This window comes from Amblyomma americanum, chromosome 10, assembly GCF_052857255.1.
Source record: "Amblyomma americanum isolate KBUSLIRL-KWMA chromosome 10, ASM5285725v1, whole genome shotgun sequence".
NCBI classification, from domain to species: domain Eukaryota; kingdom Metazoa; phylum Arthropoda; class Arachnida; order Ixodida; family Ixodidae; genus Amblyomma; species Amblyomma americanum.
This window is the reverse complement of record NC_135506.1, coordinates 4,704,565-4,732,496: the sequence shown is the minus strand read 5'-3', so window position 1 is coordinate 4,732,496 and position 27,932 is coordinate 4,704,565. Positions and strand designations below refer to the sequence as shown.

Sequence of the window (27,932 nt, the reverse complement as noted above, 5' to 3'; positions counted from 1 at the left end):
ATTGTTCACATGATGGTTTCGTTATGATGATGATGAAACCATCATGTGAACAACGAAAGCTGGTGTTGCTGCTGAAATAACAGCATTCCGATGCTCCAGGTCTGTGCAGGGTGAACGCTTCTGGGCTCTCTTCCAGACTTCAGGCGCACTGAGTATAAACAATGCATGTTCACAGATTTCCGAGTTTGTATTTCAGTTTGATTATAATATGAGTAATGTGCTCTCACTGCCAACCTTATTACCGACTAACCTGTAATGATAAGCCCTGTGTCCATACCCTGTATGGCTTGATGGGCTCTTATGCAAAAATAAAAAAAAATTATATATTCTCGCCAAAGAAGGAGGATTTCGGGAAAATTTGTTATTAGATGCGTGTACCTGGCTTGGGAGAAGCGATTTTGAACTTAGGTGGGTGTAGGAGCGGGTGGACTTCGTTTTACCTCTGCGGGGTCTCCTGGAGGCTTACTTCACCACACTGTCATGGTCCCCGTCACGGGCTAGCGCAGCCTTAAGTTTTTTGTTCTTTTAAAAGTGACTTAAATGACCCACAACGTCTGAGGCCTTCCTTCCTTCCTTCCTACTTAAATGCGCTGCCCGCAAAATAAGCAGAAACGAGTGAACTGTGTTTTTACTTTCCCACCTCTCAGCACTTACGCCGGAGTTATATTTCGCGGAGAGCGTGCCAGAAATAGAACTGCCGTCCAAAGCTTCCGCGGCGCTGTGCAGTTCAAGAGCCCGATAGGAGTTTTCTTTTTCAGTTGTGCACCAGGGTCAGGCTCACGCCACAGTGGGTGAGGTAGACGCAGACTGGCCCAAGAGAACACTACATAATTTACGGTGGGAGGGATGCCTCGCGCAGCTCGGGCGGATGCGATGAGGATGCAGCGCGGCCAGCGTCACCCGCCAGGCGGCGCCAGCTGACCGAGCGCTGTTTGCGCAGGGGGGTTTGCCTGGATGGGGTCGCGTTCGTGTTGACGGCAGCGAGGCCGACGACCATGGTGACATAGAAGCGGACTTGGTCGGCGCCAGCAGGCTCAATCCCGTGCCGGTTCGAGAGAGCGGCCGCCGAATGGCGAAGGCAGCGCAGCCGTTCGCCCCGGCGGTTGCCTGCGCGCCGGTCACCAAAGTGGAGATCAGCGTCTCGTGCAGGTGGGTGCGGCGCGCTCGCGGCGCAGTGCCACCGACGTAGGCGTGTCCACCGCGGTGTTTTCCTCGTGTGCGGCCACCTTTTGGCCGCGTAACGTGCGACCCATGAGGGGGTGTCCAACAAGTTGATGCCACGATTAATCCGGACGTTGCGCGCCCCGGTCGATTGCGCGCCGCCATCTCCGTCATTGATCGTGCGCAGCTCCACAGATGATCGCTCTCGCTTGTGGAAGGGGGCAGGGCGCAGGCGCGCCTTTCGGCCCGCCGACGGCGTGACACTTGGTCTTCGCGGCTACGGAAGAGCCACTGCTTACGATGGCCCGATCCTGAACCTGCGGTTTCACGCGAAATGGGCGCTCTCGATCGGCATGCATTAGTGTGCTCGTGAGCAATACGAAACCTGATAGCCGAGGTGAAACATCGGAAGCGTTGCGAGTGCATACATTGCATACGTGAGCTCGCGCACATCATTACCGTCGTCCTGTGCAAGCTAGCTCAGCAGGAAATTGTACTCGCTTCATGAGGGCGGCTGAAACGCGCGTCTGGCTTGTATACATTGAGGTCATATGCGTGGCTGCATGCATGCTCATTACTGTGCGACCATCGAAGACTCATTTGTTTGCTCATTATAGTTAATGCGCGGACCTCTGCACATGTTGCCTTCTAAGAGCTTAAATGCTGAATAAAACAGTGTAGCCGGCCAAACATGGAACCCAAAAAGAATTGGCGCCTCTTGCTTTTGCTGTTGGTTAACAGCAGAGAGCAAATTGCGATAGCATTGCCTTTTAGATAATGGTTGATTAAGTGATAGCAGAGTTCATTGTCAGATACACTAGAACTGCCATATAGTACATTTTATAGCCTTAGTGTTAATTTCTGCAGACTGCTGGCCAACACGCACTGTTTAAAATGGCCTTGTGTACATATATAGTACATGCAAAACTAAACATTTTGACAGTTTTGCCTGTCTGGTTGGGTTTGAAGACTTATAATATAAACTGCACAACTCCAACCAAAAATTTTAACTTTAACCCAACGTTTCGAAGCCGCCTCGACTCCTTCATCAGGGGTGACTGAGGGCAGTATAGCTAAGCGTCTATGCTTAAAGACGCTTAGCTACTGCCCTCAGTCACCACTGATGAAGGAGCCGAGGCGGCTTTGAAACGTTGGGTTAAAGTTAAAATTTTTGGTTGGAGTTGTGCAGTTTATTATAGTACATGCACGACGCATTTTAGCATGAGGAAAACGAGCTCTTATTAAGACAGAAATTTTTAAGAAAAGCATGGTAACTGCTCCCCCCTGAGTGGACACCTGAGTGCACATACTGTGAGGGAAGGGGTAAAAAGGACGGAACGTGCTGGTACCTTCCATGCACTGTCTAGGGCATGCTTGGGTGAACCCAACTCATGCAGTTGTGCTTAGAGAAAAATTGGTATTCATAGTACCTTTGTTGACAGAATAAAACTCTGCAAACATATGAACCTAGAGTGCCATGGACATCTTGTGAGTTCACATTATCTTTTCATTGCAGGCAGCTCAAAGACAAAGACTTCTTTTCCAAGTCTGATCCTATGTGTGTTTTGTTTATGCGAGAATGTGACTCTGACAATTGGCGTGAGGTAAGTTTGCTTCAACAGTGGCATCAGGCTTTCCTATTTATTTACGCCAAATGCTTCTTTTCCTGCTTCCATTTATTTCTTTTTCCAATTCTTTTTTCACAGCTGGGACGCACAGAGACAGTAGACAATTGCCTCAATCCCGATTTTGTGACCAAGTTTCTAGTGGACTACTACTTTGAGGAGCGACAACAGCTTTTGTTCAAAGTGTAAGACCCTGTTGCAGGGCAACTGCACTGTAGAGGAAAAAAGCTGGTACTGATTCTTTTTTCTAATTGCAGTTACGACATAGATAGCCCCAGCGTAGACCTTCAAAACCATGTAAGTGCTTGCATGGGTGTCCACATTGAACAGCAGTGCAGTGAGCGTGCTTTTGTTCCCAGGATTTTCTTGGCCAAGCCAGCTGTACATTGGGCGAGTTGGTTGCCTACCAAGGCACTCAAGTCAAGTACCAGCTGTCGTAAGTGCTGCAATAACCATTATGTGTCGCTTGTGGCTTGATCCATTGCAGCACGTAGTCTGCATCCAATTATTGAATTTAAGAGTGTTCCTTTCATGGTTGGTGTTATTCCCAATGTTTCACCTCATTCAGGCATATAGAATGAGTCAGAATGTGTGCTTAGCTCTCACTACTGTCTGCACTTACCACAAACTTCAAATTACCTAGAAAAAGCTGGAAGTGTCTAAGCAGAGCAAAAGAAAGCAAGGTGTACAGCCACAACCATAGTCTCGTGGAGCACGCTTGGTTGGGTGATCAAATTCTTATCACACTTTACATAATGAAAATTAAGAGGTACTTCATTCTGCTTGGAAATGCCACTGGTGCGCTCGCATATAGGCTGGAGAAATCTTCCTATTTTCTCTTCGTGTGAAGAAAAGTCAAACGTCAAAGCGCGCTCCGTGTTGTTTTTTCTACACTTGTTCATTTGCTGGCAGGTGTTGGGATTCTAAATATATTTTTCTGCACAAAGAAACTCCATATGGAGTTGCTAGAAACGTGAAACTAATCTGTTGTTCTTTAGCCTGTCGCATTACTGCAAGTAAGTGTGCATGCCGATAGTGATAATTTCAAAGGCGCAAGCTTCATGCTACTTTGTTTCAAGAGAGCTGCCATGATTTATACGAGTTCGAACACGCTATCATATTTCCAGGGGACTCCCAGGCAACTGTGGCACCATTTTGTGTAAGTCCTCCTGCCTGCTATTTCTCCAGAATTGGCTTTCCACAGAATTAATCACGCTATACGACTTCTGTCCTTTTTTCAGTGACTGTTGAGGAGGTGCTCGACTGCAAGGTAAGGCCTGGAACATCTGTTTGGCATGCAAAAGCTTAATATGATTTTGAATAGTGTCAAGAGTCATCGCAGATGACCAACCATGACGGTGGTGTGATGCATTATTTGGGATTTAACATCCCAGAGCTGCACATGGGCTATAACAGATATCACAGTGGAGGGCTCTGGATTAATTTCAACACCTGGGGTTCTTTACTGTGCGCTGACGTTGCACAGCACATGGACGTTTTTGCATTTTGCCAGTAGAAAGGTGGCCGCTGCAAACGGGATTCAATCCTGGTTGTTTGCGCTCAGCAGCCAAATGCCACGGCCACTAAACCATCATGGTAGGGTTGTGCATGCAGAGTGATATTTACTAACAACTTACTAACCCAGTCCGCCATATAGTAATAACCACAAGCATGCAACCAAGCATGTCAAGTGACTCGACAGGTTGTTTTGAAGTACCGCTAAAGGTGCCCTTTGCTTTTACAGCGGGTCATCGACATGCAATGGTATGCTCAGAAACTGGACAAAAAGGACTGGTTTGGCAAATCGGACCCTTTCCTGGAGTTCTATCGCATCAGCGAGGACAACAGCTACACGGCGGTGTTTCGCACTGAGGTGGTCAAGAAGAGCCTGAACCCGACGTGGCGTCCCTTCGCCATCCAGATGCGGCAGCTGAGCGGCGGCGACGAGGACCGCACCATCCGTGTCGTCTGCTACGACTGGGACTTTGATGGAGGGTGAGTGGCCGCCGCGCCTAGGTAGTCTGAGGTTGAGCCTTCCTCCACGCTGCGTTGCATACCAGCGTGTCTCGCAGCCACGATCTGATTGGAGAGTTCTACACCAACGTGCGCACCCTGGCCGAGGGCCCCGGTCCGGCCAACGAGTACGAGGTGAGCGGTGACGCGGCCGCCAGCGTGCGATTCTGTCTCCCACAAGGTACACGCGTTCCGTCCGTAGCTATAGCAGTTCACCACTTGCATTTATGCACACTAACCCGAAGTAGAGTCACTGGAAATATTTTCAGAGTTCCACAGAGTCCCACGCATTCAGTTTAGAATGAATACGTCTGCTGCTGTCTGGTGTTCTCTGCCTAACAATCATCTTTGCGGTGCCGGTGCCTTTGCAAGGTCATTGCTTCAAGTAATAACGTAGAACTATTCATAGTTGGCATAGTTACCTTTGGCAGTATTGTGAACTAATACTCGGAAGAAATGTGAAAAAAATCGCAAACAATCAACGTGGTTCATGCGGCAGAATATGCATTAGCATAAGCACTCTCCCTTGACAGTGATGGGTCCAGTTCATCAGTCACTGTGTGACACACTCAACCCCCTGTCCACTCGCCCAATCCAATTGAGTAATCACAGGGTGCCACGCCGTGCACCCTTGCTCCCCTCCCCCCGCCCCCCCGAGCTCTGATAGGCGACCACGGTTTCCCTCCTGCCAACTGTCCTCTCTCTCTAAGGGACATGCACTCTCTCGGCTTTTCCCTGCCTTCTCCCTCTCGCTATTTTCCTCTCTCCATCCTCTCCCCTGAGGGAAACTGAGGCTTCGCGCGCCAACGGCAGACACTTTTTGAAATATTGGGCATTCTAGTGCTAATGCATTTTAAAAAGTATCGCAGCTTACTTAAGCACAACCTTGTGCATCTATGCTCGTCCTAAGGCACAGCCCAAAGGCTTTGGAAACACACCATTCTTTGTAAATTACCTGCAAAAGTTGGTTACCTTTGTACTGGCAATATGGGGTTGTAGCACGTGCAAAATTTCCCTGTCCACAGTGGCAAAGGAAAGAGGAATGCGGTGCTCTGAAAACATTTCTTTGAGTGACTCTAGCCCGAAGCACTCTCACACTGCACTGCTTGAAGCAACCGAGGAATACTGACAATACTAGTGGTACTAACGAAGCATGAATCCTAAGCGATTTGCTGTGGCTGCTACTAACAATTTAACCCATTGGCCGTGAGTGCTCATAACTTCTTTTACTTCAAATGTTTTCTTTTTCACAGAAGGAGAAGAAACCAAGACGTCATGCTCTATTCCATTCATAGCTAGGACAGCCTTCTGAATGTATTAGAGCTCCTTTGTTAGTAGGGCAGGATTGGAAGGTTTTTAATTGAACCTTGATATGATGAAATCAAGGTTTGGGCTGAAAACGTACACTAAATTAAGGCAGTGTAAAAATTCAAGCCACTGTCACTTACCTTGCTGGAAGCTGAAGATAGTTTCATCATTATGGGCCACACTGAAATTTGACCACACCTGAAGGATGGTTTGCTGTGTGTAGTTTGCTCTGTGGGAGCACATGAGAACCTCTGCTCTTGCGGTCGCTTGAGGAGACGGAATCGCGCATGGTGGACGCAGAGGTGCTTTTGCCTGACGTCTCTCCCTTGCAGCTCATCAACAAGAAGAAGCAGGCCAAGAAGAAGAAGTACAAAAATTCTGGTGTGGTGAGTGGCCTGTAGCATGGTAGGAACTGCGAGCTGTACCCTAATCATCCACCTTCCACGTACCATAGGTGAAGCTGATGTCCTTTGGAATCCGCGAAGAAGCCACTTTCCTCGACTACATTCGCGGCGGGTAAGTGGCCCTCGCATAGGGGTTTAATGAGCTTTTAGTGCAGGACAAGAATCTGTATCTGAACTAGTTGGTTCATAGCGCAAAGATAGCAACAGCCAACAAGAAACGAGTCATGTTGTGTAGTGTGCTCCTTTCTGTGTTGTTACTTTTGTTCTTAGCAGAAATTGATTTCGTGGCTTTCTGGCTGTCTTTTTTCAGCAGCAGAAGATGCATTTATTTCCTAGAAAATTTAGTTTGAAACTATTCTTACCGCTGAATTCTAACTGGTGATGTCAAGGCCAAGCGAACTCTGTGGTCACTGTTTAAAAAAACAGTCTGGACGTATTGCAGTTTGCTTGTAAAAAACAACCGGTGCTTAACAATATGCACATTTAAGTTTCTGTCCTTTTCTAGCTTATACAAGTTTTATTTGCAGTGAAAGTAGCGTTACTGTCATTAGAGCAAGGTAGTTTATTGGTTGAGCTTAACTCCGATTTGTCGTTGCCCTCGTTGGTGCCTGTTTAAGATCATGAAAAGAATCATTTCTGCTGAATGAGTGAGAGTAACTGTCCAGATCTACAGCTTCCCATCTGCGTCATGGACAGTTTGCAGATGCACTTCACGGTGGCCGTGGACTTCACGGCGTCGAACGGAGACCCCCGCGACCCTGCGTCCCTGCACTTTCTAGATTCGTCTCAACCAAATGCATACATGATGGCCATCCAGGCAGTGGGCGAGGTGGTGCAGGACTACGACTACGACAAGATGTTTCCCGCACTGGGGTTCGGGGCGCGACTGCCCCCCGATGGCACAGTGTCACACGAGTTCTTCCTCAACGGCCATCCGACGGACCCATACTGTGTGGGTATTGAAGGCGTCCTGGAGGCCTACCGGAGGACCCTGCGGTCCGTGCAGCTGTACGGGCCCACGAACTTTGCACCGGTCATCAACCACGTGGCAAAGTGAGCCCCACTCTGCCTCCTGTTTGAATAAGGAACTCTCTGGACATTAAGTAATGCTGGATCTTAATCCTATAGTGCCCGGCAAGTCATGAGCGATACGAACTTTAAAAATGTGAATAATTTTCAGTTGTGCTCGTAGATGTGTACTAATTCCTCAGAATATTGCAGAAATCGCCCTTTTAACATATTTGTCAAAGCAAGGTCAAGTACCAGTGGAAGGTCATTCAGTGTAAAAGCTAGTGTTAACAGCAATATAGCCTAAAGTCTCTGTAGTCATACTGTTCATTGCATTGGCAGGGGATGGCAGAGTTAGGAATTTTGCTTATGCACTTGATCATTTATTCTGTTCACTATGTTTTCATCTTGAATATATGGATCACCAGCATGACCTCGTCCCATTCCCTTCTCAATTTTATCATTCTTAGATGCATAGAAGCTATCATAATTCACCTATTTCATTAATGAAATCGTCATAATTTGCCTAATAAATGTGCTAGTTTTATACATTTCTGCAGTATAGGAGCCATTAGTGATGAAATACTAGAAGTTGCTAACTTTTATCCAATCCAAAGTTTTCATTCCTTGGCCATTATGTGGTTCCCTGGAACAAGCCTTCTGACCCTTTGCCGTGTGTCATTCAACCCCTCACATAATTTTTTTTTTTTTTTGCGGCACCTTTTGCTCGGGACATGCAGTGTCAGTGAAGACAAAATGCCCCAATGCACCACATTTCCTGCTTGAGAGCAAAGGAGATTGTGTTCACAACTGCAATGCTGGAGAAAGGTAAAAATCGCGTGGCACGACTATGGTTGATTGAACTAGCATTATAGGCAATGCACAGAGAGTGCAACATTTCTCCTACCTGTCCATGAGCATGATGCTGCTTCTCTCAACAATAGGGTCTTTCGGAAGACCCATTTTCTTAGAAAAGCTTGCTTAGGAGCAGCAAGATTACAATAGTACCATAATACAATGGTGCCTTGTCCTGTTCACTGATTCCTAGCCCTGGCTCTTGCATATTTTATTCATGTTGCATGGTTCTCAATTTAATGTGTACCTTCTTGGCTGCTTGTGTGCTGTGCATATTCAACATTAATTCATGAATGCCATTGTCAGTGATGCAGAAACAACCAACACAAGCTCCCTCGAAAGTGCACGAATGCTACTGCGGCTTCTCCAAGGCCATGAAATTCATTTAGAGAATAATTAATATTACTGCAACGAATAAACATTTCGGTTTGAACCTTTTATGGTTAAACTTTTGGGCTGATTGCTTGCAAAGGTGCAAAATTATTGACAGCGGCCGGGGTACGTGAACACCTTGGCGTGATATGATGCAATCTCTTGACCATGATAAAGTTTGCCATGTAGCAGTGGTACAGCTTGTTCAATTTTGATTGCATTGATAATCTCAAAGACTCTTGATGCAATAGGCATTTGAAAGTGCCCTTGTGACTGGGCATTGCAGACCATTCTGAAGTAAGAGCACAGAGCAGACAACACCCCTTTGAATGCTAGGACCGAATGTCCGCACCAGTAATGCAGCGCATGCAGTGCTGGTGAGAAGAGTGCGTTGTTGAAGGGACATAAGAGAACTGAAGTTGGCCTGTACCAATGGATTACTGCGTTCTAATGACAAAGATGCTACTTTCACTGGAAGTGAAGCTTTTACGGGTTAGTCAAGGTCAAAAAATGAAGTACAGGTGTCGCTGCCATCGGCCGTGGTGGTTTTATTTTTTAATCCAATTTTCCAAGGAGCAAATTCGTCCTTCGATGCTGATAAAACGATAATAATGTAGCCGCAAAGACCAATTGATTTTTACTGAGAACAGAAATTGGATCGAGTTGTTCTCAGTGTACCTTTACTGCCTCTGGGTCAGGGTGGTAAATCCTTTGCTACGAATGTCACCAGTCGGTGTTGCAGTTGCATTTTGGTTTATTGAAGTGCAGTTATGCAGCTGTCAGGGACACCCAAGCTAGGATGCCCACTTTCGAACTTTTCAATTTCTGTGTATGTGCCTCCCCCCCCCCCTTCACAACCTGCACCTTATGCAAAAAGCAGAGCAACTTGAGAAGTGTTCTAGGCAGATGAAGCTTGTTGTGTTGCATGCTTTCCTGTGCCTAGCTGGCATCAGTGGTGACGCTGTGGGGTTCCTGAGACTTCATCATGCTGTGTCTGCTTGTCAGAGTAGTTATTCAAGAGCTGCTTTGTTAGAATTACAAGACAATGGACACAGTTAACAAAGACTGACGGGAACAGTATGTGCATAGCTGTTTCTGTCTGTGTTAACTGTGTCTGCTGTCTTGTAATTCTGACCAGTGCAGCTCATGGCTAATTGTGTTTCAATTAGCTCAGTCACGGGCACTCCATAACTTTATGACGAAATGGGGCTGAGATGCCATTGCTGACGTTGTAACGCAGGTTTGCGAGGACGTACCGTGACGGCACGAGCTACTTCGTGCTGCTCATCATCACGGACGGGGTCATCAGCGACATGCCGCAGACTCTGGAAGCCATCGTGCAGGCCTCCACCCTGCCTATGTCCATCATTATCGTTGGTGTGGGAAACGCAGACTTCTCAGGTGAGCCTCCTTGCACCATAGCTCCCTTGGCACCAGTGGTAGTGGAAGGCTGAGAAAACTGCCGAAAAGTGTCACTTGCTCCTCCCCACTGAGAAAAGGAAGCAATTGCTGTAAAATATTGTTGATACTGCATAAAAAAATAGCAGTGCTGTGAAAGATGCATGTGCTTTCCTTTGCAGTCATATGGCTTTGCTTGAGTGTGTGCTAATAGTGACTAATTGCTCCCTTATTAACTCCATCTTGCTCTACCTTGGGGGAGTTGGAGCACATATGGCCTGGTGTAGGGCGAGGAATAATTCGGCCACATTTTGTGCAAATTCACTGCACACTTATAAGTGCCTTAAACTGTGTTCCTGCGTCATATTTCTATTTAACCAATGGCTAGTCCAATGCCTCCAGTGTCAGATCGAATGTTTTCCGATATTTACATGTGTGTCTGTTTATAGTGGCCCAAAACAATGTGTAGCTTCGTTATTAAATTTGAAATCGCGTGGTGAAAAAAAAAAAATCAACATTTTGGCATGTGCCGATATTGTTAAGGAACACTGCAGATGACTTAAAGGATTCAGAGAACATGCTTTTACGACTGAAAACCAACTCGCCTACCTGCTGCGATGGCCCAGCGGCTTTGGCACTTGAAGTCTAGAGTCTGACGGAAACCCGTCTGGTCGGGATGGTACATGACGAAAGTAGAAGGCGCCGACCAAAAGGAAGGAAGGGATTACGTTTCAGCTCCCCTACGGGATCCTTGTGGATTGTGAACAAGGCTCCCGTAGGGGAGCTGAAACGTAATCCCTTCCTTTCTTTTGGTCGGCGCCTTCGGCTTTGGCATTTGGCTTTTGATCTCAAGGTTGCAGATTTGGTTCCGACTTTGGTGGTCGTATTTCAGTGGAGGCGAAATACTAAGTTGCCTGTGTGCTGTGCAATATAGGGCAACTGAAGAAGTTTTAGAATTCGATGAGCTTAAAGGCATCAAATATGCAGAACTTGCAGGTGAAGCATACTTTTCTTCTTGGCTTAGCATTAGAAATGGTGACATAATCGATGAGAAAAACCACATTGGTGTTCAAGCTTTTCCGCAGCACACAGGCACATGACGTCACCTACGGTGCTGGTACATTTACAACTAACAAACACTTTCTTTGAGAGAAAAAATGAATGACGTCGAAGGCAGTGCCTGCGGAGCGATGTTCGGCGGCATCCGACAACACACAAGTCAAGTCACCTTTATTTAACATCACAGCTAGTTCTGGGTGAAGGCAGCGGATATTTAAAATCTCTCCAACCATGATGTCATCAGCGAGCTTCTCCACACATCACTGATTTTATGAGAAGCTCGGGACTGAATTGTCGATTTTGCCACCATCTTAAACGCCAAGAAAACTTGCCATGCTTTACCTAAAGCCTATATGGATTTCAATCCTTGAATATCATAAAATTCTCAAAAAGTGATGCAGGCGCCCTTCAGGACCCTCGGGGGTCTGAATTGATCCTAAGCCACCCACTATGGCGTTCCTCATAGCCCATGTGCCGTTGAGGGACTTTTATCCCCACAATTTATAATAGAAAAAAAAACCACCCATATATATCCTCTTCAGCTGCTGCGTCCACATTTGTGGATGCTACCTGGACGCCATCAAATTTTCATATACAAAGTGCAGTGTCCACAGATGTGTACACAATAAAAATGCTGGAACGTGAAGTATTGCTAGAGCCATCTAAATGCGGGAATGCGAAATGGACAAAAAATTGTTTTTAGGATGGACACCTTTGTGTTTTATGTTAGATCTGGTACAGCTCCAGTGAACATTTATTTTGCAAGCGCAAGTGCTTTGAAATGCGTAAACCGTACTGATTTGTTTACGTGCCAACTTCGCACAGCAGAAATGAGTTGAAAGAAGTACATTTGAGAACCTGAAAGAACTCTTGTCGCCATGTGGGCATATGAGAAATTGTATAAGTAATAATCGGGAAGGATGGCATAAATGACGGAAGCCAACAGTCACCGAAACCAAGGAGCATAGGGGATGTATTTTTTTTAATTTTGTAGTTTTTATCAATGGGAGATTAATAAAAGCAGAAGTAAAAACAATCGCATGTCGCTGGTGTGATCCGAACCCATAACCTGCGAATTTCGCGTTCGGTATTCTACCTAGCTACGGCGATGGCTGTCCAATCTGCTGCTTTCGGGGGTATTTATGCGTTGTGTAAGCAAACCTTGAGAGTGTTCACCAGTGCCACCCTCGTTCATAGCAGCAGATGTAGTACGTCCTGTACTACTGAGAGTGCCGCTTAGGAATGTGGTCAAATGGTGAGGGCGGAAGCTGTGAGAGAACCCTCTTGTGCTACCAATACCATACCATTTGTTGGGCGAGTTGGTGCTTACGATGATCCATAACAGCGCGACAGACTGGACAGAGAACAGAGGACAAATGGTATTGTCCACAGCGCTCTGTGTTGTGTCCTCTCTTCTCTGTCCAGTCTGTCGCGCTGTTATGGGTCATCCTCTTATGCTACTTATGACATCAACACTGCCAGATTCAAGGCCGTCCACCAACTATTCTGAAGACAAGGGAAATTCGGAGGTCGTGGGTTTGGATCCCAACGGTGGCATATGGTTGTTTTTTCTCCTGCTTTTATTAATCTCCCATTGATAACTGCAGAATTAAAAAAAAAATCCCCTATGCTCCTTGGTTTCATTGACTGTTGGCTTCCGTCATAACAAGTGCCTCTTCCCTTGTCATCAGGAAAGGTGTGAATCTTTCCTGTGCAGTCAAGCATTCTGCTTACTGAAATCTGATAACTTGAAAGTGCCTGAAGGGGAGTATTGAGCATAACAGTACATGCCCCATCAAAGTGCTAAACCCTGCTGACTGACCTTTGCCCATTGTTGCTGCAGCCATGGAAACCCTGGACGGGGACGTGGTACGAGTGAGCTCGCGGGGCCGGGCAGCTGAGCGGGACATCGTGCAGTTTGTGCCCTTCCGCAAGTTCCTTCAGGGTGGGCCCTGGCAAAGCAACCAGATCCGGCTTGCCAGGGAAGTGCTGGCCGAGATTCCCGACCAGGTCACCAGCTACATGCTCAAGAATAATGTCAAGCCCGGACCGGGCCCCCAAGGCGCGTCCTGAGTGTGCTTGCGCTGTGCCAAAAAAAGCGCTGTAGACAAGTAGCCAGCAGTCTTTCACGTAGAGCTGGTCCACACTCAAAGACTAGAGCAGCAGAGGCTGCGGCAGGCTGAAAAGCTCACTGCTGTGACTGCGCGTACACACTTTGTTGGCACTTGCGCCCGGCTCAAGGACAAAGGTACGAGCCCACAAGCGGTACACTCTTAGGTGTGTTCCAATTTATTCCTGGTGAAATAAGCAGTGTGCGGTGTCACTGCTACACCCCACCAGCAGGCACGGTAAAGCAGGTGTGTGGGTGTCGTCAAATTTCCAGTTTTATAACTGCCAAACATGCTTAAGAAATGACTTTGCAACATTATTGCTTTGGTAAGCAATGCATAACATTTCTAAATACAAGCTACACTCCTGCTCTGCAGATGATGCTTTTTGAAATATATAAACATGTTTCCGACACCATTGGTATGGGCTACCAGTTGGGCGAGTGAAAAGTGGAATGAGGCTTAGTACCCGCCATTTGCTTTGCCACCGACTTAACTGCTTTGCAGGGGAATTGGATAGCACCCTCTGTTTCGAGCTCTTTCAGACCGCAGAGTCATGCAAAGGCAGCGTACCTGCACAGTCCAGCTAACCGGATTGAACAGTTTAAAAGCACAAGTAAATTAAACACTGAGTTGCACGCACTTTCGACTTCGACGGCAGTCTGGAAGAGCTCTAATGGGTGTCTAGCTCTGGCCAGTTTTCTCCACGCTTAAGAACACACTTGCTGGAGGGCACTGACCAAAGCCTGGGCTTGCACACTTGTGCCTTTGCCTTCAGCCACGGGCAAGTTGCAGCAGGTACAGTTGCGTTGAACATGCTCAGCGAGTCGAACAACGGGGGCAGTAGAGGCGTGCCGCTCCCGCTTTCGCCGTCTACCCCAGTGACAGACGATTAGACTAGAAAAAAACCCAAGAAGGAACTTGGCTGCCATTGCGTGCCAATATTTAGAAGGTGGACTCAGGGTACGCATCAGGTCACAAAATTCTTTCATGGCAATAAGTATCCCTTCCCCTTTAGCGTTAAAGTGACGTGATTTGTGTAGGAACTGCATGGTGGCTCCACTTGTCTGGCTCGTTAGACATTTCTACTAGGTACATCTACTGTAACTGTAGTTGCAGCTACTGCACTGGGGCAGACCTTTTTTTTTTTCATATGCAAAGGCTAGCACTCTCAACTCCCTGTGTGGCAAAGCCAATCACGTGTGATATTTTCTGTGTCGGCTGCATGCCAGTGGGGCACTCACGAACAACGAACAAAACTCCCACACACAGTAGCTGCCCGCTCTTTTGCTCAGAGACCCGGCGTGGTCGTCGGTGTGGAATCAACACACACACACGCACACACACACTTCCCCTTGCCAAAAAAAAAAAAAACGGAATGCCGCGCTCCCTCAATTTGACCTGCCATCACCCCTGCCTGGCGGCGGGTCTGTGTTGTTGTTGGCCTTGTGTTCCTCCATGCTGTTTTAACGTATGGGGCTTTCTACTGACTATGTTGGAAGCTTTGCGGTTATTTTTCTATTGGGCGACCGATCCACTGAGGGCACTGAACACGAATAAAGGAACCCACAAGTGTTTTCTTGTTTGGCAAAAAAGGAAATGTAGCACTGTCATCACTACGTGATCATTACGTGCTTGAGCAGCAGCCCGCGTCGTCTTTGGGGCTAGCCTGGCCGAAGAAGTCATTGTCCACAACGTAGTGCACGCACTGCAGAATCAAATTCCGTTCGTGGCGCACTTGGGGCGCCAGCAGTCGTTCCAGGAGGGTCAGTCGTCTCTGCGGCGGCCGGTAAGTCTGAGGTGCTCGCGGATGCGGTGCAGCCGCTCTGGCCGGCGCTGAAGTTCCCGCCTGCGTCGTTTTGACTGCCGCGCGCTTAGGTGGTGGTACGTCCGTGTCTGGTGCCGCTGGTGTCACCGGCGTCTCTGGTTTCGGGTCTTCTTTGGGCGCTTCGTCGTCGCTGCCGCTGTTGTAGCAGGCCATGAGAGACGCCAACGCGCCGCTGACCAGAGGCGGAGACTGCGGCGCTGCCTTCGTCGCCCTGCTCTCGCCGTCGGACTCGGAGTCCGTGATCTGGTCCGGCTCGCTCGGAGTCTGCCGGTCCGCCGGCGCTTCTTCGCATGGCGGAGGCTCCTCGACCGCTGACGGCTGTGGAGGTGGTTGCGTCTGCTGCGGCGGCGTCGGCCGCTCATGAGGCGACGCGCGCCGACGCTGCGCACGCTGTCGCCGCTTGTTGTTGCGTCGTGGGCGTCGTCGGTTGTCGTCGCGGATCACTTCGCGGCGAGCCTGCCGCTCGGCCTCGGCCGCCTTCTTGGCCTCGATATTGCGCAACGTGGGGTACCGCAAACGCCGCTGGCGACGCCACTCTTCGACGTCGTCGACGGTCCCGACGGCGGCACTGCGGCGGATAAGCGGGTTGTCGTGCTGCAGCTTCTCGTGGAGAGCGACCAGAGCGGGGTTGGCGGCGAACGTGCACCCGTCTCTCGGGCACGCAACGTGACCGGCGAGGTGGCTCGACAGTTCTGCCTGGCCCGCGAAGCTCTGCTCGCAAGCGTCGCAATAAAAGTCCGATTCTCCAGGGAATTGACGCTTGGCTCCTCGTTGTAGCTGTTGCTGCGCGCCGCGGTGCTGGCCGCGAACTTCTGCACCCATGGCGCGGTGCGGCTGTGCAGGGATGTGAAAGCGGCTGTTGCCCAACGAGCATGGACCCGGAGGAGCTTGGTAGCACGGCGGCTCTTCTTTCACCGGAGCCGTACGGAATGGGTTGTCCAGGACGAATTTCTCAACAGCAGCCATTGTGAAGCGAACACACTTAACGATCGCTACTGCAGTGAACGCGCACTAACCGGGGCACATGTTTTTCGCGGTCACGCTTGCCAGAAACACGTGCAGAGAGCGCCACAACCGCAGCGGTAATGCAGTAAGGCTAGTAAGGCATGCTAGTTAGAACCTAAAAAACTTTGCTGTCGTAGCGTGTCGCCACTTGCGATTGTGATGCTAGGGCAGGGCGCTGAGGCGCAGACTCATTTTCTGCCCGTCCGTTAGATTTTTGATTGTATAAACTATATATTGTTTTTTTGGGAAAGTAAATAGCGCAGTATCTTTCACATATCGGCGGACACCTGAACCGCGCCGTAAGGGAAGGGATAGAGGAGGAACAAAGATAAGAAAGGAGCCGTAGTGGAGGGCTCCGGTATAATTTCCACCGTTCCCGTGTGCTGTGCAATGCCAGTTAACGTGAAAAATCCCCAGGTGGTCGAAATTATTCCGGAGCCCTCCACTAAAGCACCTCTTTCTTCTGTCTCTCTCCCTTATCTCTTCCCTCGGGGCGCGGTTCGGGTGTTAGCCGATATGCGAGACAGATACTGCGCCATTTTTTTCCCCAAAAAACAATTTTGCTCCTGACCGCGGCGGCTGTGTTTTTATGGAGGCAGAACGCTAAAGCGCCCGTGCGCTGTGCGATGTCAGTGCACGTTAAAGATCCCCAGGTTGTCGAAATTATTCCGGAGCCCTCCACTACAGCACGCCTTTATTCCTTCACCTCTTCCTTTATCCCTTCTCTTACGGCGCAGTTCAACGATATATGAAACTGATGCTGCGCCATTTCCTTTCCCCCCAAAAAACCTATTATTATTATTATTATTATTATTATTATTATTATTATTATTATTATTATTATTATTATTATTATTATTATCAATTTTGCTCTTCGCCATCATGAAACATGATACATGAAACGCAAATAAATTAAAAGAGGTCGTAATATTTTAAAACAACTTTAATAACAAAAACAATACGCTTCATCATCATCATCCATTGTGAAGTTAAAAGACGAGCTAGTAAGGTCGCTCTAGCACAACTAAACATGGCATTTGATTTTATTTGACTTTTTGAATGCCAAGCTTACTTTTGATTTATTAAAAAGATATCTTAGCAAGTAGTATTATTTGAAAGCAGCAAAATCACTGTGAACTAATATTTGGTAGAGGCTATCGTTGATATCTTTCGCCAGGGGACGCAGCAGTCGCTGCTTCTATTCGCTTTATATTGTGAGTCGCGCAGGGCGGCAGGGGCAGCAGGGGTTACGTTATTATTCCAGGAAATTCCTGTTTTATGTAAGTGCTGTGCACAGCCTGAGGGCACTCTTGGGAAAATTGTTCGCACGTAGGAGACGGGTTTCTCCTCGCGTTGTAACTGACGTCAATATTAGAACCCGCGCTGCTGGCACGTCGTATACTGCCCGTGTCATTCGGCGGTGGCCGAAGGTTTATTGGTTTCGCTCAAAATTGTTCGCGTGTGTGTTCCGTGTGCGTCAAGTCGCAAGATTGAAGCTCGCACGGTCGCGACACATCAGGATCGTTTCTCGCGTCCCATGACAAAGGAATCGTCGTGACCGGCGACGGAAGGGGAGCGGGTGACCTTGGTGGCGTTGTTCCTGTGATCAGCTGCTGCTAACCGCCGCTCGACAACGATGATGGAGGTGCGCGAACGGCGCGGCGCCTCTACCTCGGCCGCCGTCGGGGGCGGCGGCGGAGTGGTGGTCGTCCGACGCGGCACCGCGGTCGCCGCGGCCGAGCTCGAGGGCTTTCTGGTCGACGCGTGCCTGGATGAAGACGAGACGTCGCTGGCGCCGCCGGGCACGCCCGAGGAGGAGCGCGTAGACGAGCTGTCGCTGCCGGCGCGAGCCGCCGAGCAGGCCGAGCACCTCGTGCGCAAAGTGCTCGAAGAGGCCGAGCAGGCTGAGCAGCTCGTACGCAAGGTGTGGGAGGAGGCGTGGAAGGTGTGCCACTTCAGCTCGCTGCCGCAGTGGCTTCAGGACAACGACTTTCTGCACCGGGGCCACCGGCCGCCCCTGCCTTCGTTCTCGGCCTGCTTCCGTTCCATCTTCCGCATCCACACCGAGACGGGGAACATCTGGACCCACCTGCTGGGCTGTCTGGCCTTCGTCGGAATGGCCGCCTACTTCCTGACGCGGCCCTCGGCCGAGATCCAGTGGCAGGAGAAGGTGGTGTTTGCCAGCTTCTTCGCGGGCGCCATAATGTGCATGGGCATGTCGTTCACATTCCACACGGTGAGCTGCCACTCGGAGAAGGTGGGCAAGCTGTTCAGCAAGCTGGACTACTGCGGCATAGCCCTGCTTATCATCGGCTCGTTCGTGCCGTGGCTCTACTACGGCTTCTACTGCGACACGCAGCCCAAGCTCATCTACCTGACCGTGGTGATCGTGCTCGGCGTGGCGGCCGTGGTCGTCTCGCTGTGGGACAAGTTCGGCGAGCCGCGGTACCGGCCGCTGCGCGCGGGAGTCTTCATGGGCTTCGGCCTGAGCGGCGTGGTACCCGCGCTGCACTACCTCATCGCCGAGGGCTTCCTCAGCGCAGTCTACGAGGCTTCCTTCGGCTGGCTGTGCCTCATGGGCGCGCTGTACATCGTCGGCGCCCTCTTCTACGCGCTGCGCGTTCCCGAGCGCTGGTTCCCGGGCAAGTGCGACATCCTGGTGAGTAAACGTACTGTACTGTACAGGTGGGAGTAGCATGAAAGGGAACATGCAAGCCCGTGGCGATACGGGCCGATCGCGCGCTTGGAGCTGTTCCAAATATTGGATAAATATTGCCGTCTGCTTTGGAAGCAATGAGATAGCTATGCCGTCCGAAGTGACCATTTGGTGAGTATATGGCTTTTGAAATTCAGGCCACTATTCTTAGAATTCTTACTGCTCCCAAAATTGGGAGGGAGACCCCGTCGTACTTGCGAGGGGGTGCTCCGAATGTTTGGGACAGCTTCCGAAGAGCGCAGGCATGCCATTGGCCCTCATCGCCAAGAGCCCGCGTGTTCTCATTCATAGTATATGTGGGGCGAATTTCGGAACTATCGAAGCACAGACCTGTCACAAACTGGTCCATTTCCTATTGGTTGGTATGCCCGCCAGTCCATGTGTGACCGTTCTGTGACGGTTTTTGAACATTCGTGGGCCGCTGTTTCCGGCGTACGTTCTTCAGACACTTGCGTTACGAGTGCCCAGCATGATTGAAAAAGAGACACACCACAAGAAAGGCACGCTGGACAAACCCTTGCAACTAAGACGTTTATTGCATGGTCGGTATAAAACTTGTCAAGAGATACAAAGCCAAGGAACAACAACAAACAAAGCGATAAGTATTTCGTCCTGCGTCACTAGCCATGTTGTTGCTTCTGGTCTATCGGCGTGTTTCAAGCGAGCTCAGTCTGTGGCATTCTCGCAGATCAATCGCGCCGCAACGTGGTTGTCTTTCCAAACCACACTTAGGAAAGCACGCATGGAAAAAAAAAGTGATAACTCTGTTGAAAATATCGCTTGTAACGAAGGCGACGCTTGTTAGCTGTTTGACGGAGCGAGCGTTAGAGGCAGGGTGGCCAACGCAACGCACATATCCCCGTTGTCTCACAGCGGGAATCGTTCGTTTTTAATATTTCCCTGTATATCTAAATAATTACGTGTTGCGTGCATGCGGACTTTTTCTGCCCTAATACTTCTAGAGCGGTGGGTGTAACTGGACAGTGCGAGAGAGTCGCGTGACTACATCGTGCGGCAAGTGCTAAAAAACAGGCGTGTGGCACATCCACCCTTCCAACCTTTCTTTATTAACCATCCTTGCTTTCATAGCCGCCCTTGTAGGCATCGCATTGCACCACATGCAACCCCATGGCCACGCGCATTCATTCGTTAACGGCTGTACAGTTGCGACAAACACCTCGCCAGTGCTCGGCAAACAGTAGCTCTCGTATATAAACTGTTCGCTCCGCGAAAAGTGACTGATGATTAAATGCCGCCCAAACAGACCGCAGCAAGGCAGCGGCGCGCGTGTCGTTCTGCCTTCGTGTCGTCCCTTGACCGTTTTATTTTCTTCTTTTTTCGCTGTTTCTTTTTCGTCGCCAGTTATCTCTACTTTCCGTTTTGTTTGTGGGTGTTAGAACACGGGAGTAGAGCGTATCGCAGTAGCTGCGGACGGCGCTTGAACACGAGTAGGCCTTTACCGCTGTGACCCGTGTGCTGTCTGGCTGTGGTGCTACGCGAACACAATCTCTGTGCTGTCATGGTACACCTTCTCAAAACGAATGACGCCGTCCGATTGTGGAAGGTCTGAACGTAGCTCTATCAAGCTTTGGGCGCCAGCCATCGCGTCGGCACATCAACTTATCTTGCGCCTGAAAGCAGCGTGGGTTTGTTGGGATTGACCCAAATTGCTCGTATTTCACTCCGGTCCCATGACATGCAAATCGTGTTCGCGTTGTTTTTTTCCCACGAAGGCATAACACACACACGCGGGAACAAGTACTCCGTAGCACGAAGCGCTTATCTTAGCGCATTCAGACATGACATCCCATGCTATTTTAAATACTAACAAGCCTCATTCGCAACTGTGCTGATCGCGTAAGATGGGGGGGGGGGGGCGCACCTAGTTGGATGTATGGTTCTGCTTTGCCCCTCGAGATCAGAAGCACACCGTTTCGGATACTGCGCTTGCTACGTACGCGCACTAAATCCGGCCTCGTGGCCAGCTTTTCCGTGCTTATTCTCGTCCTGAATGGAGAACCGAGTGGTGCTGCATCAGCGAAAACTTTGACGCATGTACTCTATGGTTGAAGACAAGGGTGCAGTCGAAAATAAAAAAAAAACGATAGAATCGTGTCCACAATTACCACCAAAAGTTTCGTAACGGCACATTTCTGTAACATTGTGGCACTTTTCTGTAATATTGTAGTATTTTTCTGCAGTCTTGTCAGCACGACAGGGGACAGCACAGTACTGCGGGATATTCTGTTGTTACTACAAGAATTTGTCGGTACTACAGGTTCATGGCCAAAAAGTGCAACAGAAAATCTGTTGTGACGATAGAAAATTTTCTGTCGAGTTTATGAATGTGGCGCGGACATTGGGTTAAAAGTGGCGATTTGTGTCTCGGTGAAAATGTGGAATGCACATCAGTGGGGCCGAAATCAACGTGGACACGTGTGTGCCTGATTTCTCGAGTGCAGCATGACGTCGGAGGCAAATACATTCACGTCGCGGGAACCCTTCACGGAGGAAAAGTTAGTCTTTCTATAGTCGGGTACAACTGAAGAATGAAGGCCTCTAAGGGAGCTCAGTGGCGTCTACCGATTTTCATGAGGTCACAGTAAATCCGCGGTTAACTCTCTCACACACAGATAATTCCATGTCACATTAGGGTCATTAGCAGAACGCCTTTGGCTTTTGTGCAGCCTTCCAACGAGTGTAACGCTGCAATGTGAAAGAGTGGCTGCGTCATAGTGAAGCGTGACTACATCGTTCGCAACGCACGGATAATCCCACTCGCAGGGGATTAACATCTGATTGAAGAAGTAGAGACGCCAAATTGTGTAATTATAACGCGACAGCGTTAAGAGTTCCGCATCGCACAAAAGCTGCTGTTGGCGTCTGCGGCCGTGAGCGAAAAATCCCCAGAGATGCAACCTAGGAGGCAGGTGGGCCGCCTAGGTCACGTGTCCTTCTTGCAGGCGACAGTTGAATTAATGAGGGGTCGCTCGGGAAGAGCAACCTGTGTCGCACACAGGGTTCGAGGGCTCCCAGGGATCTATGAATGTCAAGCAGAGAATGGCCATATATGGGCATTAGCCCACTAGCGTTATCTTGTCATGCCTTTAAAGCGGAGCTTTTCACAATACCGCCAGGCCTGCGCATGCGCGCCCCTTCCCCTCCAGCTCCACTGGTTGAAAATGGAACCGCGTGCTCCTACTGCGCATGCGCAGTTCATGTTAGTGACAGGCGCATGCTACAGATGGCGGCAGCTGTCAAGCACGCACGCCACTTCGCAGGCGCAGCAGCCAGATTGCGCCTGCGTCTCCGGCATGCGTTTGTTTTCAATCAGTAGCAGACGAATTTTCGCCACTCCCCAAAGGGCGCCACATCTTGCGAAAGAAAGCGGACTCACGCACAGCGCATTAGAAAATATGGACAGCCGTGAATTGCGCCAACAAGCGGTAGGTAAATAATTTGTTACGCTGTTTCGGCTCCAGTTTAAACAGCCAAGCGACTGTTGTGACGTAATAGACGATTTGAGGTCACTTGAGGCGTACAAAAAGTACGGTATGGTCGCTGCTTTCTTCGTTTTAATTCAAAGAGTAGGATGATACAAAATTGAACAAGCAGCGATTATATCTTGCGCGCCTCACGTGACCTCAAATGGTCTGTTACGTCACAGCCACCGTTCGGCTGTTGAAACCGAAACGACACGAGAAAAACTTGTCCTAAATTATTCAGGTGCCGTTGGTGAATTCTACGTCTTGACTCATATATACTATTGTATTGCGCATCATTCGGAACAGAAAAAAATAAAAGGCTGTTTCAAAAATGCGCTGTCTCTACTCTCTTAACCACGCCGTCATGGAAATCGCTAGACACTGTTGGCTGGAGGGCATCATTTGAGGAGCATTCACCTCTCCGTTCTCGAGTTGTACCCGAGTGCAAGTTGCTCAAGCGCAAAAGGGCCAAATATGTGGTGATCATTATTTATTTATTTATTTCAGAATAATGCAGGCCGCTGCTTGGCCCAGGCAGGAATGAATTTACATTGTTATATAACCAAAAGAATAAAATTATACAATATTAGCAGCACACGGATACAAAACATACATAGAAACAATATTAGCAATATTATAAGCAATATTAGCGGTCTTCGCGTTTTAACGGCCTGCAAATGCAGCACTCAGCAAGGCAGCTAGTTGGTTGCACATTCTGCCTACCCCGGTTTGTCTTGTCTGATTGCTAGTGTAGCGCGTTAATTCTATCAGAGATGACAGTGCGCCGAAATTTTAATTCTGTGTGCTGGCGGAATTCCGTTTGGGATGAGGACACGAGGGCGATATGATAAAGCTACAGACTATAGCGGCCTGAGGGGCGAGTTGGTGCATGATGAAATGAACGGCGGCGCAGCAAGGACACTAACAAGAAAGAAAGACACCACACGTGCACACTACCAACTGTTCATTACACGGAAAAGTGGCATATTTAAACATTCAGCTCAAGCATGAGACTCATCGCATTATCGCTCCGAACGCAGCACGTGGAATAAAAAGCAGCAACATCACGATAACAGACAAGAAAACTTTAACCCCTGCAGATAAACTAACAGATTCTAATTCCTTTTATCAGAATCTCTTAGAATAAACAGTGTGCGCATGTGGTGTACCTTTCTTGTTGGTGTACTTTTTGGGCCGCCGTTCATTTCATAATAAAGCTACTTTCAGCTCAAGTCATACGCGTTGCTCAGCTGGTGCTGTCGAGTAGTCATGTTCAGGGTTAAGCGAGCATTCGTTAGGCTGTTACGCCGCCGGTATGCTAAAAACGTCTAATTAATGAAGAAGGGTTAAACGAGCAGGCATCCTGGCAGAGGCGGTACAGACGCAGACCTTGACCGAAAGACGGCGTTTGATTTCGTTTCGCGATCGCATCTTCGTCGCGGATTAAGTTTACGCCAGAAATATGTACCGTTTAAGTTCTGGTTTGGGCTAGTTGTTACGCGTTTCACTAGTAGAAACAGCGCGAAAAAAAAAAAATCAAGGATGACTGGAAGGCGAGCAGTTTTCGTCCTGTCCGTAAGTGTGCCTTAAGGTCGCTTTTTTTTTCCGCGCGGTTTTCGTAAGCCGGACATGCAGCTTTGGTTAAGCTGGTTGAATTATTTGCTGGAGAAGGATTTTGTCTTTTTGGAAATAGTCCCAGCCGTTAGGGGAATTAATTCAGCGCCTGTGTTTGTGTCGTTATGTAATTCCCGTGCTAATAAATGCAATCGTGTTTAACTGCGCTTCGTTTCTTTGCGCAGTTAAACATGATTCCCTGCCAACTCGCCCAGTTTTCCGTTCTTATTAATAAATGCAGTAGTGAGCAAATCATACTGTAGTAAAAAACGCTATCTCGAACTTAAATGAAGTGCACTAGAAGTGTATCGTGGATAGTTATTTAAAATTTTATTTTGTGCACGAGCCCTAACGGAACGGCCGTCGAGAGCGTTCCAGGGCTCTCGCGAACGAACGCACAGAGACGGAAGGGATAATCCTGCTCGCGCGGCATTGTGCTGGCGGCACCAGTGTGCAGCCTTCGTCAAAAGTATGATGGCCAGCAGGTTTCATTCTGGGCCATGCATGCCGCAGTACGCGGTAGTGGGAGATGCGGCCCAGTGGCCCGCATATTTTTTACAGAAGACGCACATTGGGTATTCAGGCGAAGGCCTTTGTAGGCTCATGACTCGCCAGCGGGGATGTTTGCAGGAAAGTGTCGCACTGTAGCTGTCAATCAAAATGATGACGCCATCAAAATAGAACAATGAAAAGCGAAAAACTTTAAAAGTGGATGAGAATAAAATAAATAGTGTAGAAATAAAAATAAAAATAGAGAATAAAAATAACATCGGAAAATTTTTTTTAAAAATGCAACGCGTACTGCCGTCGTGAGGAAAACCCGCGTTCTGGAAATTTCCATGCTCTCGCATTACTGCACGTAAGCAGACTCGGAATTTCTTTCTCCTGCCCTGAGAGAGTGTCTGGCGTGTTTTTGTGTTCGCAGTTCCACAGCCATCAGATCTTCCACATTCTGGTGATCGCGGCCGCCCTCGTCCACTACCACGGCATCACCGAGATGGCCATGAAGAGGCTGACCATGGGCGAGTGCCACGACGACTGAGGGAATAAAATAGGCTTTTGTAAGGACCGTCGTCTGTCATCACTGAAAGAGCAGCCAAGCATGCAGATGGGACAGCAGGCGCTGCCGTTATTGCGCTCTTTCTGAAGTTAGTCTTCACCTGGCAGCTCAGTGAGCTGTGCCGAAATTATAATTTTGCGACAAATGTCATTTTTGTGTGTGTCACGTACCTTACAAATATGACGAGCGACATGCGCCGAAGTCACACATTGTGGTATGTTGTTGAGCTCATGCGGAAGGTTGAACAGCCTGTTTGCTGCACTGCCCAAAAGATGGCGTGATGAGTCATTCCCGCGGTGATGCACGCCAGATTTTTCGTCCGCTTCTGCGGACCTTCACTGCACTGCCTACGTGGATCCATGTTCACCTGTGTTACGACGACCACAAGCCGTGTCTTCAAAAACGTACGCACTCAGCCGCACAGACGTAAGCACACTTGTCTATCGAGCGCTCGAGTGGTTCCCTGCATTGCGAAGAGAGCGGATTTTTAACACTGGCAACTTTTACGGGCAGTGCTGGCGCTCGAGTGCAGCCGCACGTACACAGCCGGGGTGGTCGCGTTGGTGGGAGAATACCTTATTGAATTGAATTTTATTTCTGAACATTTATACGGAGCATGTTTGAAAACATCTGGATCCATAGATAAAAGCTAGTTGGGATCCACGTAAATCATATCTAGGGAAACTAACATGCAGGCACATAACAAACAATTTACATAGGAAGCTTTAGTGGAATTTCTTTTTCGAGGGTGGTCCTCTTAATGCGAGAGCCCGGCGCTGGCTTCGATCTCCCCCTTGTCCTCGCGGAGCAGCAGAAGCTGCTGGCCGGACAAAGTGTGGCACCCATGTACCACATCATGTGGCAGAGGTTCGGGAGGCCTGTCGGTGGAGATGCTCTCATGTCGGTTCTGGGGCGATGAGATGTTTGACATTACTTCCGATACAACACGGCTTTTGAGAAAGTGTCATGTCCCTGCGTTCTCTCAAAGCTATCTTCTTGTTCCGCTTTCGGCCCTGAACAGACAGGCAGCTTTGATAGAACGTAGAGGCTTCCACGGGCATTCTGCAGTGGTTGCACCTAGCTTTTCCAGTGTGTATTTGTACTTTTGTTTCAGTAAGCACAGTTTATGACGTCGTGTGCTTTGCTCCAATGACCTGTGCCTTAACAGGTCTCGGCCCTAGTTGCGTAAAACCGGAAGCTACTTATGGTAGCTGAACGAATATCTTTGTTTTGTTTTTATCAGCAGCAATGAGTGATTTAGGTTGTGGGATCCACGAATGATACTGCCGGGTACCGTTTTGTGACGTTGTGGAGTACGCATAGATTGCACAGTTGACCTGCCTGAAGCTGGAGCCGGCTTCAGGCCGGTGGCTCAGAATCCTTTTCGCTGGGGTGCCTTTGGAAGGATAGTTCGCGGCACAAAAGTGCCGCAGACGCAGGAACTCGTTATCGGCGCAGGCTTCACTCGAAGCGCATGACGATAAGATATATGTTTCGCACAAAGCGCCCACAATTAATCTCGGTTGGCAGTCGTTGGCACGGATTGTTTTCGACGAAACAGAGCTTATTTCAGAGCAAAACGCACTGCGCTGGCAGGCACTGAAACCTACTGAATCGCGTATGCCTGCGGCATGCCGCACTCTTGGATTGTGGAAAGGCACTGGGGGACCTCTGCTATAGAACGGCCGGATGGAACGAATTAACGGCGGTAGCGCTAACTACGCTCTTTGTCTCTTGTGCTTTGCTCTTGCGAACAAGAAATTAAAAATGAAAATTGGCTTTTGGGGAAAGGAAATGGCGCAGTATCTGTCTCACATATCGGCGGTCACCTGAACCGCGCCGTAAGGGAAGGGATAAAGGAGGGAGTGAAAGAAGAAAGAGGTGCCGTAGTGGAGGGCTCCGGAATAATTTCGGCCACCTGGGGATCTTTAACGTGCACTGGCATCACACAGCACACGGGGGCCTTAGCGTTTCGCCTCCATCGAAACGCGGCCGCCCCGGTCGGGTTCGAACCCGGGAACTCCGGATCAGTAGTCGAGCGCCCTTGTGAACCCGCAATGTTTCTCTCGAGGATGCAACGCAGCGAAGAAGAGAACGTTCAAGCTGGAGCAGTAGTGGAGAAGAAGCAGTATCGCTGCAGGCTGTAACGAGAAAAGGATCGACTATCTCGCAAGATATCGCATCTGCGGCTGGAGTTGTCGCCATACGAAGACGTCGGGGCCGACTCCGTCGACCGTTCTGGGAGCGAACAGAAATGCGCGGCACAGACGCATGCAGCGCTTGGGCTCCAGAGCAGCTTCATTTCATTCGGTTTTTGTAAAAACTCGGAAATGACTCCCTTTTTGCCATGTGCAGGGAGTAAAGCACGACTCTCCTATTGTCCGGAAGGGGTAGAACAGGTGCACAAGAGCGTGTTGGGAACGCATTCTTTGTCCTTGTTATCTACTTAGTGCATACCCCGTTCGATTTCGGTGTTTCTTCTTTTTGCTTAGTTCTCTCTTCCCCGGCATTAATTTTATTTTCGTCCACGAAAAAACTCTGTGCACCCAAATTCTTGGCCGACCCCCTGTGTGGGCATGTGCTATGGTATGAGGTTAACAATAACAACAATGACACATGCAGGCTCTAACAAATGGGCTTTACCAAACACACGGCGGATTTGGAGCCTCGATGCATCAACGGTCCGTCGAAGGGGAGCAGGCCATACACACCCCTTTTCCCAAACATTTCGTCTCTGAGAACGCGCCGGGAGAAAGCTTGTACCCATGGGAAAACGGGTGGGTACCCGTCGGCACTGGGGATCGAATTCAGCACCTCTCGAATGCGATTCGGATGCTCAACCTCTAGGCCACCGGTTCGGTTTTAGCGTTCGATTTAGGCGTCACAAAAACTTCCGTTCGCACGAAAGGCTCA

The 27,932-nt window shown here is 49.0% G+C and overlaps 3 protein-coding genes across 4 annotated transcripts; 2 read left to right on the top strand and 1 right to left on the bottom strand.

Annotated features, from left to right (window-relative positions):
* The first annotated feature begins 665 nt into the window (after positions 1-665).
* On the top strand, positions 666-14,911 carry LOC144107437 (copine-8-like). 2 transcript variants are annotated; one of them, XM_077640431.1, is made up of 14 exons: positions 666-1,149; positions 2,678-2,765; positions 2,868-2,971; positions 3,044-3,083; positions 3,146-3,222; positions 3,914-3,945; positions 4,028-4,056; positions 4,531-4,781; positions 4,859-4,934; positions 6,440-6,493; positions 6,562-6,623; positions 7,208-7,564; positions 9,987-10,147; positions 13,047-14,911. In XM_077640431.1, exons 1-14 carry the CDS (start codon positions 1,070-1,072, stop codon positions 13,274-13,276), a joined length of 1,641 nt encoding a protein of 546 aa, XP_077496557.1. In that variant the 5' UTR covers positions 666-1,069; the 3' UTR covers positions 13,277-14,911. The 2 variants fall into 2 exon arrangements, with proteins under 2 accessions (XP_077496557.1, XP_077496556.1); XM_077640430.1 differs by having other exon boundaries at positions 912-1,149; positions 4,847-4,934.
* On the bottom strand, positions 13,564-16,220 carry Nufip (nuclear FMR1 interacting protein 1). The gene has a single exon (XM_077640432.1). It carries the CDS (start codon positions 16,103-16,105, stop codon positions 14,939-14,941), a length of 1,167 nt encoding a protein of 388 aa, XP_077496558.1. The 5' UTR covers positions 16,106-16,220; the 3' UTR covers positions 13,564-14,938.
* Positions 16,221-17,360: 1,140 nt separating this feature from the next.
* Positions 17,361-25,028, top strand: LOC144107902 (adiponectin receptor protein-like). Its single transcript, XM_077641132.1, has 2 exons — positions 17,361-18,803; positions 24,885-25,028. Exons 1-2 carry the CDS (start codon positions 17,781-17,783, stop codon positions 24,999-25,001), a joined length of 1,140 nt encoding a protein of 379 aa, XP_077497258.1. The 5' UTR covers positions 17,361-17,780; the 3' UTR covers positions 25,002-25,028.
* The last annotated feature ends 2,904 nt before the right edge of the window (positions 25,029-27,932 follow it).